This window comes from Pogoniulus pusillus, chromosome 12 (assembly GCF_015220805.1).
Source record: "Pogoniulus pusillus isolate bPogPus1 chromosome 12, bPogPus1.pri, whole genome shotgun sequence".
Classification (NCBI taxonomy): Eukaryota; Metazoa; Chordata; class Aves; order Piciformes; family Lybiidae; genus Pogoniulus; species Pogoniulus pusillus.
Genome location: NC_087275.1, coordinates 10,381,097 through 10,395,253, shown reverse-complemented (window position 1 = coordinate 10,395,253; position 14,157 = coordinate 10,381,097). Strand labels below are relative to the sequence as shown.

The 14,157-nt window shown below is 37.5% G+C and overlaps 1 protein-coding gene across 3 annotated transcripts in view; it reads right to left on the bottom strand.

The window, feature by feature from the left end:
- The window catches only part of USP25 (ubiquitin specific peptidase 25), an 82,959-nt gene that overhangs the window by 46,610 nt on the left and 22,192 nt on the right, over positions 1–14,157 (bottom strand). For all 3 annotated transcript variants that reach the window (XM_064152327.1, XM_064152328.1, XM_064152326.1), the window contains exon 4: positions 5,013–5,136. In XM_064152327.1, the coding sequence (XP_064008397.1) occupies positions 5,013–5,136 (124 nt within the window). The remainder of the gene's footprint in view (positions 1–5,012; positions 5,137–14,157) is intronic.

Sequence of the window (14,157 nt, the reverse complement as noted above, 5' to 3'; positions counted from 1 at the left end):
AAGTTGTCCAGCATGTAGTAGTAGCTGCACTACTGTCATAGAAGTCACTATGCCAAATTATCTAGTCTCATTCTCACACAATTCTGAGCTGCTCTTAAATACTACATTCATCAAGCGCATGAGTTCAGGAGCTATATGATGAGCATCTAAGCAATTTAAGCTGCATGAAGGCATGTCCCCATCAGTTCTAGACCCACTTAACATCAAAAAAAGGCATGCTTAGATAGGTGTGAAAATATGGACATCCTGAAGGACAAAGTTTGAACACTGTAGGGGAAAAAAAAACCACCAACAACAAAAAAATAGAAATGTGGGGTGAAGGATGGACCAAAAAGGCCACACATGACATAATCCCTCCATTTCCCAACTGTAATTTTCTGTTTCAATCTATGCTCTTGTCAAAGTAATAAAAGACATCTTACAAGAGATACAAGAACTAAGAAATATTGCATATTGCAGATTTATTCCTGCCACTTATTTTGAAAACAAGGAGAAGGATTCATAATGTGAGGAATCACTTGGTACCAATACCACTTTAGTATCAGTACCTCTCAGAAATCACCTAAAACTTGCAATTTCCCAAGCATCAATCAGTTTCTGACATTTGGATTCTGACAGATAGACTTGCAAGCAGCACTACAAGAACAGGCACCTAAACCTTTAAGACTTTCTGCTACGACATCTCCTCAAACAGTCCTTACAGTCAGAATCAGACTCTTCAGTAGCTGCTAGTTGTAATAATCTTTTACGTTATCTCCTAAGTGAACCACAAGATGTAAAGAAACAGTCAAATTCATTGTGCTTCTCATAGATATCACCCTCCAAAAGTGTTAGATGGCCAGTGTCTCTCTGCTTTAAGGATACAAGTTATTTGATGGGGACATGAAAAATTCATTCAAAAAAAAAAAAAGGATTTTAAATAATTCTCATTCAAGTAGAATTCCTTCAACTCTCCTTTACACTAAACTGAAGGAACCTTTAAAGCTGACAGGAAGACTGTGACAGACTGGAATAAATTTAGAATTATGTTGCAACATGACTGCACTATCTGCTTCATACCACTTATATTTCAGGGAAACGACCAAATTTTATTCCAAAGTATTTCAAGATTCAATTTCAGAAAAATATATACTCTCAAAAATGAAACAGCTCCCTGACCCCAAGGGCATTACCATTTATCAACTTAATTACCTAACATTTCTTTCTTGTTGTTTTTTTGTACTTCTTTTGAAGGTGAAAGATTTCCTCATTTCTAGCTCCACCTCAAACATCTTTCCATGTCTTAAGTATTTTAGTCTGTAAGCTTCATGAGATTTTTCCTTTATTTCATTTATCTGCCCTCCTATTTTTCCTTAATTTTCATTTCTCTGCCCTCAGACAGCACATGCAATAGCTGCACACTCTACAGGCCATAATAGTACCTCTGATGTAAACTGAAATAAAAACAAGCACTGTAAATAGGAACCTAAAGACTAGCTCAAAAGCTAAACAAGTGTATTCACTAACACAGTGAGTATACTTCTCCTATAATAATTTCCCCTGTATTATATTCACATGGTCCTCATTTGGGACACAATCTTGGCAAAGAATCTTACACATTGCTCTCACAAAATGAGTATACTTCCAGGAAGTCAGTATCAGGATTTAGCAATTCTGATTATGCAGCAGAAATGCCCTCTTTGCAACCCACAGAGACCACAGCAGCAGTTGCTAGCAGCAGAGCTATAAACTTCACGCAGAGTAGGGCATTTCTGTGTCCTTGGGGGACCCAAAGACTTCACCACCTTCAACTGCTGGAATCTTGTTTTGAAGGAAACTTTGGAGGGAAGGTTAGTTAACACCAGGCTTTGCATAGGACATGGCAGCAACACTCTATTTCTCTAACAGGCTGGATACAGCCACATGACTTTAGAAAACTGTTTGTATGGGGCCAGTCAGGCAATGCAGTAAGCCTTGGGCAAAGTGAGTCTACAGCACGAGAGTTCAGCCCACACATTTGAGGAAGTTCACTAAAGATGCTGTAGAAAAGCTTGCTCTGGCAGGCTACTCCTCTAAAACAAGGAAAGATCTTTATGCTGTAGCTGTCTTACAGCTGAATATCCCCAAGCCCATAGCCCTCCTCAGATTCACCTTCAATCTGTACGCTATGCTGAAGTACAGCACAGAGTCCCCAGCAGTTTCAATTATCATGTTTAAAGAAAGAAAAACTGTCTAGAGGTTTCACATATCTTTACACACTGCTAGTTTTGGCTTTCATTTTAATATGACTACTGCCCTAGCCACAACACAGGTCAGTTAGTTTCCCCTTCAGCCACATCTCAGCAACTTTCTCCATGAACCCCTACCACGGCCAGCCTCATTCTCCTTCAATTCATGAAAAATAATAAAAACAGGGTTTTTTTCCCTGTTAGAAAATACAATGATCATGCACAGTTCTCTGGTAGATTTAACAAGGGAATAGTAAAAAACTTTAATTGTGCCACGTGCCAGACATTCAGCTTAGACACTTGGATATTTCAGCTGCACTCCTCTCAGCACCTAAGTAGTAAGCAGATCTGTCTTCACTAAGTAGCACAGGAAGAAAAATTCTATGCATGTTGCAACACTAATTATACAAATCTAGAAATTCCATCAATGCTCCCTTGGATACCTTAACACAATCAGTGTAAATTTGGTTTCGAAGCATAACAAATGTGTTTGGGGAAAAAAATTAACCTTCACATCAAAGACTAAAATTGCACATACCATACATTACTAGAACCAAAAGATTTTCATAGTTTCATTTGATTATTATTGACTTCCTGTTTGATTTCTGTTTCTTATTTAACCTAGAAAAAAACAAAAGCATATGGCTACAGCTTGACTTGTTTACAACCACTGTGTTCTACTTTTTGTTTTGAGAAGTCTCATACAGATATTGTGCTTTCTACTGGAATGCCAACATTCTTCTGTAGGGTGTTAACTACAAAGTCTTTTTAATTTTTTCCCCTAAAACAATCTGAAGTCCTGTCATTAAGGAAACTGACTGAACAGCACAGACCAGGAACCCAAGAATTAAGAAATTCCTGTATTTGTACAACTCAGATATGATTTGCAACATTGGCTCAGGGTATATATCTTGGTATGTAACTGAGTTGATCTAATATCTCAATGCTACTAAAATTCCCAAGATTCTCTCTGCCTCTATTCACAAGCCAAGTCCCATTGCCCTTCTTGCACCATATTCTTTTAGTGAATATTTTTCTATGGCTTTCAGAGAAAAATTAATGCAACAAATGCTCCAAATAATACTACCTAAAGCAAGAAAATATGGTACGGTGTGGAAGCCATATCCCCCTTGGTAGCAAGAAGTCCTTAATTTGGCACGTGCTATTGTATGTTATCCTGCCATCAAATACACATCTCAGTTTCATCAAAAGACCAGTATTTTCTCTGTATATAACTGAATAGATTGTCTAAATGCCTTTGTACACATAGAAACAAAATAGCATACTTTGTTATCTTCTGCTACTAGAACAAAATAATACTGTAATTTAAGGAGAATGCATTTGTCATAGTTATGGATTAGACAATTGAGTAAGACAAAAAAGTGAAAAAGTCTACAGCAAAAATCCTTAAGCTTTGAGGCTCTGGAGGAATGAGCACAGCAGAAACAGTTAAAGCTTACAGATAGGGGAGGGAAAAAAAAAAAGGAGAAAGATTTCCAAAGATTTCCATATCCAGAAATAGGTCCATTTTTCTGAGTGTCTGCCTGAATCACAACTCTGTCATTATGACAACTGTGTCTTTTGAAAAGGTACACGCAAGAGCTGACCTCCTGAATCAGAATTGGACATAACTCCCACCATAGCCCTGTATACATGCACATGCTGGTCTCAGATAAAAAAAAAAAGCACACACCCACACAAAAAAAACAACCAAACCCAACCCCTTAAAATCTCCTTCCTATTATTACTGACAATATAAATCCCTCTTGTCCCACCTTTCTCTTCTAAAATATAACAAGAAAGCTTTTACAATAAATGATGGGAGGGGTATGCTCATTCTCACAATGAGTACACTCATTGTGAGTGGATAAAGTAACACTCTCTATATTCTCAAGAGTTGAACTTTCCTAAGTCTTTTAGCCTGTCAAATGCAGTGAACAGAGAAAAAGAATTATGGCAGCGAATGCCTCCCATCTAAATGATTTTTTTAATAGAAATTAGGTCTTTTACAAGTAGGCAGTACTTAATCTTCTAACACAAGGAACACATCATTGCCCTTTTCCTCTAGAATAAGGCAAGGTACAAATGAAAAGAATAAATCTCTCTCACACAATCCTACACTGCTTTAGTTCAACTCACATATATTTCATAATATCTCTATTTACATATAAACACACACTGCAAAAAGTGGCAAAATCTGATCAAAAATAAGCTTGCAAACTCTTATCCCATCTGAGCTGAGAAAGTGAACGGTTGTCAAACTTAAAGACATTAAGTTCATTCAAAGCTTATAAATCCTATTTGTTAAATAGGTTAATAACGTAGTTTATCAGCCAAAATATAGCAGCTGCTCTTACAACACGCAAGTCATAACATTGCTAGCCCCTTCCTCAACCTCAGCCTTAGCATAAAGTTAAGAAAATGTTACTGTAAAATGAACACTGCAAAATAATATGACAAAGAATTTATTAGCTTCTTAATTACTTTATCATTGCTTTTTACCTGGTACACAAGAAAAAGTTTTAAGTCCTATTTAAATATGATCACATATCCTCTATCTCCATCCACTTCCTCAGTATTTAAACAAACACACCAACATGAGGCATACTATTAAATCCTAACCCACAAATAGTCTATTTTCCAGTGTAAAACATACAACACATTAAAGCAATATCCTGAAGCCAGGTATATCAGTAGCACAAGTGAAAGTAAACAAGTTATTCTTTGTTAAATTAAAAGTTAAAAAAGCAATACAGGCCAATCTCCAACTCTTTAATTTCTGCTTTATATAAGTTGTTTGTTTACCTGCTAATGGCTTGTTCCTCATCTGTTATTCCAGTCTCCCTGAATGCCCTGTTTGATTCCTCCAAACTCAAGGCAATTGCCCTCTGAAGATCATCTTTATCATCTCCAGTGAGATCAATCACATCTGAAAAGCAAAACTATCTTTCTCAAAATTAAAAGTGAAACAGAATGAAAGGCAAGTCTTACTGTAGAGGAGAGAGAGCCCACGTGGATTGCTGAGTGCCATTCCAGTTCACCCCTCCTGTGTCCTGCCCTCTCCAAACACTAACCCTAACATCTCCCTTCCTCCTCTCTGAGCCAGATAAAACCGTCAGTAGCTTGCTCTTCCTAAGATATGACAGGCAAGTCTTCTTTCCTCCTAACGTTCTTAAGTTGCATAAAGCTATGGGACAAATTTTTGAACTCAGGGTTTCTGAAAGCCTTCTTAAAGTAAACACTTAAATGTATTAAGCTATTGTAACCAGATGTTTCCAGGGAACATGTGATTAAGACAACCTTCTCAAAGAGGATACCTTAACCAAGCTGTTGTTTTTCCTCTCCTTATGGACAAATATGTGCAGTTTTCCTAATACAGCTCCAAATTCTACAAGTATTTCTGTGCACTGGTGAACCAAATACTTTCATGTGGTTGCATAATGTGAGAGGGTTCCTTACTTAACCTGATTCTTTTCTATTCTGTCTATGCATTTTGTTTCTGAACATATTTAAATCCAACCTCTGTCTACTACAAGTATCCCAACTCAACTGAAGTCAAAACAGAGATCCATACTTGGACACAGGGGGAATGCTGGATAGGGTAGTGATCAGGTAATGAACATTTTAAAAACCTACTTCTGCCTTCCTCTCTAACTTCCATTATCTGAAGAATGAGATACTAATGTCCCTTCATAAACCTCCTAAGGGTAGCAACAGTGCTTCTGCTCCAAGGCAAGGTGAGATTTCACATCAAACCACGACACAAATCATCCTTCCATCAGGCACAGCCATGCTGCTTTCAGAGCAGCCAGGGCCAACATGAATGTCCCTGCACAAAACCTTCAGAAAGGCCAAGACTTTCAGTTATTGTGATACCGAGGGCCAAAAGTTTAATTTTGCAAGTCAGCCAAACAGAAAGAGAGGGGAAACTGCAAGAGACTTATGCAATACAGGACAGACATGCAGACAGAGCACTGCCTGGTTTCAGCCTCCCACCTGCAAGGCCAAAGTTTACTGAAGAGCTGTGAAAGGGACTACTCTCCAGGCTGGAAGATGGATATCAGAAGCTTAAAGACTCTGGGAGAAAGAGATACAGATTTTTAACTGATGATTGCTCACAAAGATAAGCAGCTTCTCTCCACTTCTCATTCCACAGGCCAGCTCAGCTACTTGCATCCAAAGAGCTTCCTCACCTAGCTTCCAACTTTTCTCCTGGATGGGGTGACTCACTGCAGAGAGCTCTCCCTACTTTCCTGGTCTTACTTGTCTACAAGATTTCTCATTAGACTGAAACAAAACACTGAAATTATCATACAAAAGTCATTGCCATAGTTGTGTATGAATGGAAAAGGAGATGACTTGTCCTCACAGAAAGCTGAAATTGAAGAGAAATCATATAAGAAACTTTTCTGTTAATGACAGCATCTTTAAAAATCTGGTTTTAGCTCAGCCCTGTTTCCTCCAAAATAAGAATGTTGAATTTCTATTTTATGTAGCGAGCTTTTAAAGGAAGCACTCTTACCTGCTTCCTTTGCCCAAGTAAACTGGACAATCTGTCATGATCTGGAAGTATGGAAAAACACTGTGATCACAAAAGCAGCACTTCATCATATTACTGTGTCTTCTACAGTTACATCAGCACGTCTTCCAGCGCATCAGTAGGATACTTCAACTCAGACACCTTAAATTCCCCTTCAGAAATACTACAGCAATTAGAAGAACCACCAGCAGAAGTCTTCATCAGAAGAGTTTTGATTTATGAGCTGCCACTACCTCACCCTGGATCACATGCAATGGCTCTGTTCTACAGGCTGAGAGCAGGAGAAAAGTTAGAGACTGACCATGAGGAAAAGATCCCATGACCACACACTCCCTATTGCACTCCAAAAGGTGGTGCTTATGTTGTAGTTTCTACCCATTTGCAGATCATGACACACAAGCACCTACTTTCTACTGGAGACAAACTGTTTTTCTGAAAGCCTAACAGTGGCTACAGCTGAAGACAGGCTCAATCTAACAGCAACACATGCTGATGGGCAAGAACAGGATTACTCTGGTAACTTACAGAGAACATTCCTTTAGCTAGCCTCTAGTCAGGTATGAGTGATGAGACTCTTATACAACAGTAAAAGTGAAAATTAGATTAAAAAGTAAGCTCCTTCATATGGGGATAATTTTTTAGAAAAGAACTGGTAACTTGACTGAAAATTTGGTGGTTAAAAGTTCCCACAATTATAAACAACAAAAATAAACTATCAAGGCCAACTTCAACTTGCACTTTCATGAAATTATTCAACATCTTTTCACCTCCCTAGCTCCTTAACCTTTATTAATCTGTAGCACCACTCTGTGTGTTCAGATGTTTATTACCATTCATATGACCAGTTATTACATCACTTTACTATTAAAACCCCAAAAACTTTGACTTCCACTTGCTTGCAGAAGACTCATCAACACAACAGTTTCCTTTGGCATACAAGTGTTTCAGAGCAGGCAATACAGAACTCTCTTTTGACATGTTGTTTGCATACACATTGTCCCTTATCTGCATGAAAACAAATAATACAGAGAAGACCTGCTGCCAGATACTATCACCACACATAAATGGTGCAATTAATTTCTGTCACAGAGGATTTAGCATAAGTCAAATAAGAAAAATAAATTTCTAAGTATCTGCTGATCCATATCTGCTCAACTTACTCTATGCAAGCTTTTAGTTTGTAGCAAATGTAAAACAAACACGTTTTGGAGATTCAGGCTAAAATATTTAGCTCACCTTAGCTTTACTTGGAACAAGACCAAGGTCTTTTTCAGCGTCTCATTTGACAGTGTAATTCATTAAGGTACAAAAACTCATCTATGACTTGAACCCTAAACCACAGGATTACAAAGAGATCTCAACAGACACTGTAACAGAAGAGGAACCATATGAGACCAAACTCTTCTCAAAAGAAACAAAAAAAAACCAACAACAAAAAAACCCACACACAATTCAGTTTGCCTGCATATTCTGCATTTCTGTCATTTTGCTATAGATTACACAATTGTACTAGATGAAATTCATTTAGGGTTTTGTTGTTGTTTATTTTGTTCTAAAATATCTTCATGTTCTGTAAATTCTTACACAGGGATTTTCTCTTAATGAAAATATGCCCAAGTTTCAAACTTCTACAAGTATGCTCACTTTGCCTTCTCTCATTAATAAAGTCAACATTAAGTTTGTTCTAAAAGACTTCAATTTTATAGTGTTAATACAAGCCTATGGCTGTTTATTTTAGAGCAGTTATTAGTGGAATTCATTCATGAAACTGATCTACTGAAGCTTCCTATCTGATCAATTGATTTCTACATTCAAGAAGGTCTGAGTTTGAAAGGAAGTTAAAAGAGGCATTGATTTTACCCAAAGTATTTATCAGACAAGCATAGGTTTCCTGTTGTAGACCAAAGGACTAAAAGAATTAAGAACAATGCCACTTCTCCAAGTTTATAGTAACCTCACTTGAATTTTCACAAGCTGATCCTGTAATATGCCTTTCATTTAGGCCTCAGAACACTGGCTTATCTTAATATTCTCTGGTAAGAGTACCTCCTACTTAGAAAATGCAAACCTTTTTAACTGAGTCATGACTACTAAACAAATGAGCTTGCTTCTGAAAAAAATCTTTCTGGACAAAGAAAAATCTCATCAGAACAGTCTGATGAAATGTTTATTGCATTCATGATGTTTACTTAACTACAGTTAACATGCAGAATCAATCAGCTGTTTCACTAAGAGATGTATTTTTTGTTTACAACATTGTTATTTAATAATGCATGCTTCTGGTAGATAAGATGCAGCGTTTGACATCATCTGTAATTCTATAAAGCAGTTTTAATTTCAATATTGAAATTTGTGACATATAGATTACTGTGTATACAGTAAGTGCCCACTTTCTACAACAGAATGATCTGTGTTGGAAGAGACCTCCAAAGGTCATCTAGTCCAACGCCTCCTGCAGTAAGCAGGAGCATCATCAAGTAAATCAGGTTGCCCAGAGCCCTGTAGAGCCTCACCTTTACTATCTCCAGGGATGGGGCCTCAACTGCCTCCTTAGGCATCCTCTTCCAGAATTCCACTATCCCCACATATATTCTTTCCCTTCTGAACAACTTCTTATCAATCTGTTTACTCTGGAAGTTCCTATCATTATTTAAATAAATGGGTCTTGCTTGGTTATTGCCTAGGTCATTAAAATAATTACTGTGTTAATGACTGGTTACTTGTACCAGGAGGAGTCAGAGCACAGGTACTTCAAACTTAAGTAGGCTGGGAAACTCTGCTTGAGGGACAGATACGCAGTAGCAATTGAACCCAAGGACAAGCTATAAACAACCACAGTGATGCAACCACTGGTACAGGGAGAGGAAAATGAAGGGGCAGACCTAAAGGGCTCGATGGACAGACACCAAGTATGAAAAGGGAGTCTTGCTGCTGGATTTCCAACACATCGACAACAGAATGAGAAAATATGAAGAGTAAAAAAGAAAGTGAGGGTTGAGACTACATCAGTTCTGTTTCAGCAGACTTAAGCAAGATGCCATATTTGGACTTGATGATCTGTGAGGTCTCTTCCAACCTTGGTGATACTGTGATTCTACCATCTATTCTGTGATATAAAACATCATGATGGTCTTGGGCTCCTACATGAAGATTTAAAAGAATTCAATTTGGTATATATGCCAAATTAGGTTAAAACTGAATGGGGAAAAGCATATATGACATCCCAGCAACTATTTAGCCAACCTAACCAGCTTTACTAACAGTAAAGCTAGCAGATGTCAGCCACTACTATCTTACAGGAATTTCCTCACGTCAACTGCATTTACACTCTCCTAAGATGGTAACACCTTAAACTGAATTCTCACACTGACAGGGATAGTTACAAGCAAGATAGCCATGGAACAAGGGAAAAAGTGAATCTCTCAAACGGAAAGAGGACATCTAACTACAAGACTCCTGACATTTTAAAACAGGGGTCCTGCCATACCAAGCTGCCATACCTGCCACTTTAGAAATCTGTATCGAGATGACAAAAATAACCCCCAAAAGTATAAGGAAACGTCATGAAGACACATAATGATATCTGAGATAAGGTGGCAGAAGCAGACAGTGTTCAATTCTACTCACAGAAAGAATAAAATGCACAGCTACAGAGCAAGGACTGACTAGGAATTGTGCCAAGAATAACCTAGGAGCAACCGCTGATTCCTGTTCAACCTGCAATTCAGATCACATTTTCTCCAGTACTGTGATGAAGTGCTACACCAAGGTATACTGTCAGAGATACACTGTCAGAGTAGTACATGGATATTTATGGATACCCACTTCTCTTAACTGAGGTGAAATCATGTTTACCGTTTTGAGTACCAGAGTTCATCAAAAAGACAGAAGCACTACAGAAGATCTAAAAGAGAGGGGGAAAGTAACAATAAGCATAAGAAGGGTGTCTGAAGACTTGGGCTGTTTAGTTCAGATCTGACAAAATTCTGAAGGGATGTTAGATACACTGCCTTCAAGCACACACCACTTCCTCTGAGATAAAAGGAATTAAGTGTACTATAACGTCTGCAAAGGGTAGCGCAAAGAATAAACCTGAAGCAAGAGGGATTTAAGCAAGACATTATGAGTCTAAAAGCAAGGACAGTGAGCACCAAAACAAAACTACCCTACAAACTTTTCAGAGTCTCAAGAATGGAGTTCTTTCAAAGAAATGTTACACAAGTGTCACTTCAGGAGGTTTTAGGTGCAGTTAAGTTCACATCATTGAAAAAGGCTAAGTGACTTTTGAAATCTATGCAAAGACTCAAACTCTAGAATAGATGGATAAAAAAAGCCAGGTCTCCAGCAGCAATCAAGTCTACAACCCTCAAGCTAGTCTGTGTGGTATTTTATAGATACATTATACTATGTCCTTACAAAAGGACTTGAATATTCTGTTTCAAATTTAGAATATGCAAAGGCATATGCAGGATTTGTGAAAAAGAAATTTGAGGTTTGCCTTGACAGCTACTTCACTAGAAAGCAATGAAGCTGCTAAAAACTATATATTTTCTTGATTCTGCTGCTTCCTTTAACCTTGGGTTTTCTAAGTTACTGAAATGAAAAGAAGGAAACAGATACACGGTTAGTGATGCAGCAGCTTACTGCGCAGCCATAGATAAAAACACACTGTACAACTTCAAATGAAAAAGTTTTCTAAAGAAATCAATAAATTGAAAATAGTTTCAAATTATTACATAACTGCTTTTGTTTTTCTTTAAGTGTAGGGCCTAGGATTCATGCTACTGAGCATAACAGTGAAGTGATCTTAGATTAAAGGACATTTATTTGTGCATTGTAGCCCAACTGATTAAGCACTTTATGCTCACTTACAGATTGCAGGAAGTAAAAAATACAAATCCAAGAGAGTAACACCACTTTTGCTAAGGGATCAGATAAAGCATTCATCACTCTTAAGTTATGCTTTCATGTACTCACCTATGCCATTTTGAACAGCCAAAAAGGCAAGCATTATGAATAATGCTGCACAAATCTGCGTTCACTTTTATAGGAGTAAAAGTTATGCAAGCTCATTATTTTCACAGCTGCTGAAATGTTGTGTTTGCTAATCAGAGAAACCAAGTTTCCTTATATCTTCTAACATACAGAATTCAGCTCTAACAGCTGAATGACTGATGTCACCGCTGGAAGAGCCAGTGCACAATCCAGACTAACTTCTGATTGCAAAGGTACACATATCTATTTTGATTTTACCCCTTAATTAAGTACTTCACAGAAACAGTTAAGCTCACAGACTACATTTCCTATACTTTTATGCAAAGCATTCATTCAAATGCCTTTGTAAATAGCCAGAAGTTTTCTGTGACATTACAGATAATTCTGATATTTATCTGGAACTCTCTCTCATATCCAGTTTGGATGACTTAATGTGGTGGGGGACTGCAAAACTCAGTGAACCGTAACATCCTGAATTACAGATGCACAGAGGTGGTTAGGCAGTAAGGAACAGTAAAGGTGAGAGGTGAGTTATAGTTATATTCATGTAATTATACCTACATGAAATACTGAGAGAGTCAAATTTGAAAGCAAGTTACTATCACCAACTCCACACAGTCACAAAGAACTACTATCAGTGTTCTTTGCAGAATGAATTCTTGATCACTAGAGCTATCACTGCTGAGCTCCTTCTATGCCCAATCTTTCATTCTTTTCACCCAAGCCATCTGCTGTCTTTCACAATACCCCCTTACATGACTACTTACTAATGTAGGGCCCTGAAATTTGTCCATTTTAAGAGTCTTGCTTTTTTTTCAATGCATAAACAAAGCAATTACAGGCCAACAGATCAGAACAGACGAACTATAGGTCCCTGCAAGAATCTTTCTCTAGATTTCTATGAGGAGATCAGACTGGTTTAAACTGTTTCGCTGTAGGTGTTTAGCTCTTGCCCCCTACGACCTCTAACATGAAGAAAAGTTGTCCAAGATGTTTCAGTTTAACTAAAATAGCAAAAGCTGACAAAAAGGCCCTTATCTTCGTTATCACTAAGGACCTGAACAGACATTAAAGTTGTAGTTAAAAAAAAAATTTAAACCTCTCTGCTTTTTCTAGAGCAGTTAGCTCTTCTTGATTACTGACCTGTAGTGATATATAACTGTAAGGAATTTGGGTCTTCAGCCCTCCAGAAATGAGAACTCCAAAACTCAGCTTGGAACGTGAGAGTGAAGACTTACTCTCTTCAGTTTGATCATCAGTCATGAGCAATGTAGACTTTGCAGGCTTGACTCTGCCCTCTCATATCCCTTGTCACCTCACATCTTCAATATAGGTGTATAGCATAGTAAATAACAGCAGAAAGGGAACATGTCTATTAAATGAGATTACTAACAAAATCTAATTAAAAACTGACTACAAAAGAATCCATCTTACTATTCCACTACCATGGCAGATCTTTACTGCTGGAGACTATGACAGCAGTGGTAAGAGGGGTGAAAATAGTCTCCATTTCCTCAATTTTCTGACATTGACAACTAAATGAAAGTAGGGGTTTGCATGCTTCCTTCCAATAGAGGGGGGAAAAAACCCCACCCACAAACCCAAAACCCCTAAACCACTCCTTACGTAACTTAGGTGGGGGATAAACAACTACAACTAACTTAGTGCATCTTCTACAGGGTTACTACTCACACCCAGGATTAAAACACAGTTTTCAGGTCTGAGATGTTAAGAGTAAACTCATCTCTAATTTACAGAGAAAAAAAAATTAAAAATCTAATGTTTATGTCAAGGTGCCAGAAACAAGAAAGAGAACTTTACAAGTGATAAGATCATCTAACTAAACATCTTTACAATAGCACCATCCTAATCATTCCAATGTTAGTGAAATGACAGGCAAACCAAAAGAAAATTCTACTGTGGGTAAAGCTCAATAATTCTACTAATTTAATAAATAATAATATTCTACATCTGTGTTTACAATGTGAGAATGGAAATACAGTATGAAGAAATTCAGACTTTACAGTAATTAATCCCACTACTAAACTTTGACTTTTCATGTTATTTCCCACATTTATTTGCTGAATATATTTATCATGTTTAACATATTTAATGCACTTTTCCCTATAAAAGTAACAGTGAACTTAAGCAAAGGAAGAGAATCTGAAAGGCTCAGAGAAATGCAATCTAGCCTCAACTAAACATAATGGTTTAAAATTAAGTATATTTAAGAATATTTTGTGAAAGTTTCACACAAAATACCTACTCCTTTACTACAAAATGCACATATAACCTCTTGCTTCTCCCTTTGGGAAAATCAGACACAGTAGGGACAAGCTGCTCTTAAGCATATTAAGTCAGACATTCACGCACACTTCTCCAATTTCATATTGACAGAGGAGTGCCCAGCTTTTG